At 37.4% G+C, this 4,689-nt stretch overlaps 1 protein-coding gene across 1 annotated transcript; it reads right to left on the reverse strand.

The window, feature by feature from the left end:
• On the reverse strand, positions 445-3,588 carry LOC104754486 (protein ACCELERATED CELL DEATH 6; the record flags this gene model as incomplete). The annotated part of the gene is made up of 4 exons (XM_019238815.1): positions 445-1,020; positions 1,167-2,129; positions 2,223-2,767; positions 2,874-3,588. Coding segments are annotated over 3 exons (1,893 nt in total), but the record flags the coding sequence as incomplete, so codon positions are not given.

Consider the following 4,689-nt stretch of genomic DNA (forward strand, 5'->3'; position numbering starts at 1 on the left):
TTTCTCCGTCGACGTCGACGTATAGCAAACCGGCGTTTCTCTTGCGCAGCTCTCCGTCGAAAGTTTGAGCGAGAGATTCGTGTTTAGGGAACGTTTTCTTCTCAAGCTTCACGATATCTTCCACAACTTTGGCCCAATTGGTAGACCCTCTAATCAGCTCCATCACTACCCCTTTCTCCATTGTACAAAGATTCGATATTTGCCGAGTCTCTCGTTACTTTCGCAAGCGAAGAAAGGTATCGCCTTTGATGATGGTGCGTAGTGACGGCGGCGACTTTTAGAAACTTTTGGAAATTGTGAATTGACCCCAAAAGTTTTACTTTTGTTACAATTTAATCCTTAAAAACATGATTAGAGCAAAATCAGCAACATAAGACCACAATAAACTAAAATATAAAAGATCTGATCAATCATTGTGAATAGAAAATTTGCAGAGAGAAGCAATCAAGAAACAGATGTACAAAAGTTTAAATTATACGATCTCATCAAATCATAATGAGCTTTTTATTGTGTTATGGAAAAGTATCATGACCACACGTCACTTTTGCAGTATGTGCTTTTGGAGCTAAAGATATGGAAGAAGGATCAACACAAGAAAAACTCCAACCATAAATGCAACCAAACATTGACAAAAAAGCAAGTTGTACAAGTGCCATGGCTCGTATCATTGCTTTTTGTATCAGAGGATTATGAACCATATGCTGTGGCCATATGAGAGTCATTGTAGCTATGACAGACGAGATCATTGGAATGCTATTGCACAACAAGAAGACAATGAATACTGCTTTCTTGACCAAGCCTGTGATGCCTAAATCTGGAGCAGAATTCATGTAAATCTTTGTACATGTGAAACCCATAACAAATGTCACAACTGTTACTATTGTTGTAAACAACATAAGACCAATGATTCTAGCTTGTTGCTTAGATCTTCTGCGGCGCTGTGAATCACTCAATACAGTTGGTTGTGAACCAATTGGTGAACCAGCAGACCCCGAGGCCATATCCAAGCTCATTAAATCTCTGTGGGAAATAATACGAGACATGATGATAGGAATTGACAAGAACATGTTTTTGAAACCAGATGAGATAATAGAAATAGATCATAAATTCTCAATATTTCAATATAGCAATCCGAAATTAATAATTATAAATTAAACTAGGATTACCTCAGACGCCTTCAAATCTAGTAGATGAAGGATGAGGAAGATCAAGCTGAAGTTCTGAACTTTTGTTAAGAAAATTTAGGTAGCAACAAAACTGTTTGATCCGATCAAGTCATTGACTTAATCACAAAAAGTAAGAAAATGTCTGAATGTGCGTACCAATCAACACTAACGTTTTAGCTTGCCAAGAAAGCAATTAAATAACAGAATTAGGTCGTTGACTCCAACGCAGAGTCAACTACATATCTCTGCTCTAACCAGACTCTTAACATCTCTTATTTTATCAAAAACAGTTGCCATGACACAAAAGAATTGCTGAACAGAGCATTTCTTCTAGTCGTTATTGTTGCTGCTGTCTTCTTTGTCACTAACAGCGTAAATCATTAGGATGAAGGGAAAGTAAAAGATGTACCGAAGAAAGCCTTGGCTAGGATATGAGTAAACATAAGGAACGATGAGCAGGAGCAGGGCCAAGAGGAAGACTGAAGTTAAGGTCAATATGAAATAGGCAAGCCAAGGAATATGACTTACTACGAGAGAAACTCCTGCCATAAATGCAACCGTCATTGACACAAGAGCTGTTGCAAGAAGCGGCAAGGCTACTAGGAAAGCTTTTTCTATGAGAACCACATCGCCGAGCTGTGCCCAAATGAGAGCCATTATAGTTACCATGGAACTAAGCATTGCAATGCTGTCGCACAACAGAAAAACCTTGAATGCTGTTCTCTTGACCAAAACAGCCATGCCTAAATCTGGAGCAGAACTGATGTAACCTCCAGGTAATGTGAAACCTGCTGCGAATGTCACAGTAGCTACAAGAGTCGCAGTAACCATAAGAGTATTGATACGATCCTTGAATTTATCTGTGTATCCCCACTCAGATTTTTTGTTTTTCGACATTTTCAAGGGAATCAGTTTTGGACCATTTGGTGCACCAGCAGATATCAAAGCCATCCAAGTCAATCTCTGAAAGTCAACAAATTAAAAGACGTTATATATATAGTATATACATTACAATAGGAAATAGAAAGGATGATGCATATAAGAGATGTGACATACCCTGCGAAGTATGTAGTCATTGTTGAACTTCTTTTCAGCGATGTCTAGAGCTGTGAAGCCACCATTGTTCAGTGCTTTGAGGTTAACTTCAGTGTTCCAAGTAAGCATACTCACAACATTTGGGTGCCAATTCTTTGTGGCTAGATGTAACGGTGTGTTTCCATTAGCATCTTGTTCATTCACCAGTCTTTTCTGGTTATCAAGTCCTAGGATATACTTGACAATTTTCGACTTACCACTTTCCGCAGCAACATGGAGAATATTTTGACATTTATTGTTAAGCAACTCTATTGAGTCAGGACAATGTTTAAGCAACTCCTCTAAGATTTTGGCCTGTCCTTCCTTTGCCGCCATATGAATTGGAGTGAAGCCATCATCATCAGTGAGATAACAAAGGTGTGAAGTTGGTTTGTCGAATTCCTTTAGTATATAGCAAACTCCTTTATAAAATCCTATAGATGCTCCAAGTGAAAGACATGTCTTTCCTTCTTTGCAGCGTGATTTCACAAGCCCTGAATCTTGACTAAGAACAATACCAAGTATATCTGCAAAAAGAAAGCAATCATCACCAAGAAAACACTATCACAAGGTAAGAAACGTGAACATGAAGCTACAAAGTGCATACAATTTGATTTAAGCTTAGGAACAAACCTTTGCTCTTGGCCCTCATTGCTGCGTGTACAACAGATTTTCCACTAGACATGGAAGCTAGTTTAGACGGGCAACAAGAACATTCAAGCATTTTACGCACGATCTTGTAGTATCCAGCTTCTACAGCTAGATATAAAGGAGAGACTTCATCATCGTTCTCATTAAATGATACATCATGCTTCATACCTACTAGGTAGAAAGCCACATCTTCATGTTTTCCTTTCAACGCAGCGTGTAGAGCAGTGTCTCCGATCTTGCTTTTAGCTGAGAGTACAGAGCAATCTGTTGAGTTGACTAGAGACTTAACAATACTGAGATTACCTGATCTGGCTGCAACATGAAGAGGGGTCTCACGCATTGAGTTTTCGTGTTTAGAAAGATACCCAAACCGACGAACTATATGCTCCACTATATGGTAATGACCCAACGAGGAAGCAAGAGGAAGTGGCGAGTTTCCTTGTTTGTCTACGAGTTGTGGAATGACCATTTCATCATTTGAGATCCTTTTAATGAAGGATTCTTGGTCACCTGCTCTTAGTGCACATAGAATCCCACGATTCATTATTTTAGATTCATCTCTGTTTTGGGATATGGTCAACTGATTTGGCTCTGAAAATGAACCCCTAGATGTGACAATGATGTGGTCCTTTTCTTCTTCTTCTTGTTTTGCAAGTTCTGCTGCTTCTTTTGCTTGTTGGTGTTGCTCTTCTTCTTGTTTTTCAAGTTTTGATGCTTCTTTTGCTTGTTGTTGTTGCTCTTCTTCTTCTTCTTCGTATGCTTCTTGTTTGGATATCGTCGACTGATTTGGCTCTGAAAATGAACCCCTGGATGTGACAATGATGTGGTCCTTTTCTTTTTCTTCTTCTTCTTCTTCTTCTTCTTGTTTTTCTGCTTCTTCTTGTTCTCCTGCTTTTTGTTCTTCTTGTTCTTCTATTTCTTGTTGTTGTTCTTGTTCTCTATTGTTTCTTCGTTCTTCTTCGTTCTGCCCTATTGCTCTTCTTCGGGAATCTTCTTTGGCTTCCCTTATCATCCAACTATGGGCGCGTCGAACGTCAAACTTTTTGCTCATAATTCCCATTCCTACTTGCACAGAAAATTAAGATACTTATGTCAAAATATTTAATAATATGTATTAATTATGATGCGTGCATATATATACACCGATCACATATCTCTTCGATTCCAAATATGCATTATTTGAAATGTAAAACCTAACTGAGAGTCTGAGAGAATAAATTAAAATCTACCTGCTACGCTTAATGAAGTTTTAGAGGATGAACAGAGAAGATGAAGGTAGTGATGATAAATAAATTTAGAGAAAAAGAAAAGGTAGTGATGAATTGATAAGTTTGGACTAAAGTCACTAGACTATATATATACTAATAAAAGTTATATAAAGTTTGGACTAACGTCAGTAGACTATACTTATAAAAATCTATCACGTTCCCCGATGCGCACTAGAGAGTTGACATCAAAATATATCGATTTATCAAAGACTGCATGGAGTTTCTCACGTTATGTCCGAATTTTAAATTTTTTTGGGTGGTTATTAGTTTTTAATTTTGATCATGCCACAACACAAATATTTTTAACTTAATATGACCATCAGCCATACATAACGTTTGGCCACATTTCTCTCCCATGTGCTCTTTACTCCGTTTCTCATCTACTTCATATTTTACATTTATAAATTACATACAGTGGTAGACTAGAAGTGTTAGCTGGTACACATTTATTACTGCATGAGATTTGAGTTTATCTATCAAACTACTTTTGACTTTTTTTTTTTTTTTTTTTTTTTTTTTTTTTTTTTTTT

This window comes from Camelina sativa, chromosome 17 (genome assembly GCF_000633955.1).
Source record: "Camelina sativa cultivar DH55 chromosome 17, Cs, whole genome shotgun sequence".
NCBI lineage: Eukaryota > Viridiplantae > Streptophyta > Magnoliopsida > Brassicales > Brassicaceae > Camelina > Camelina sativa.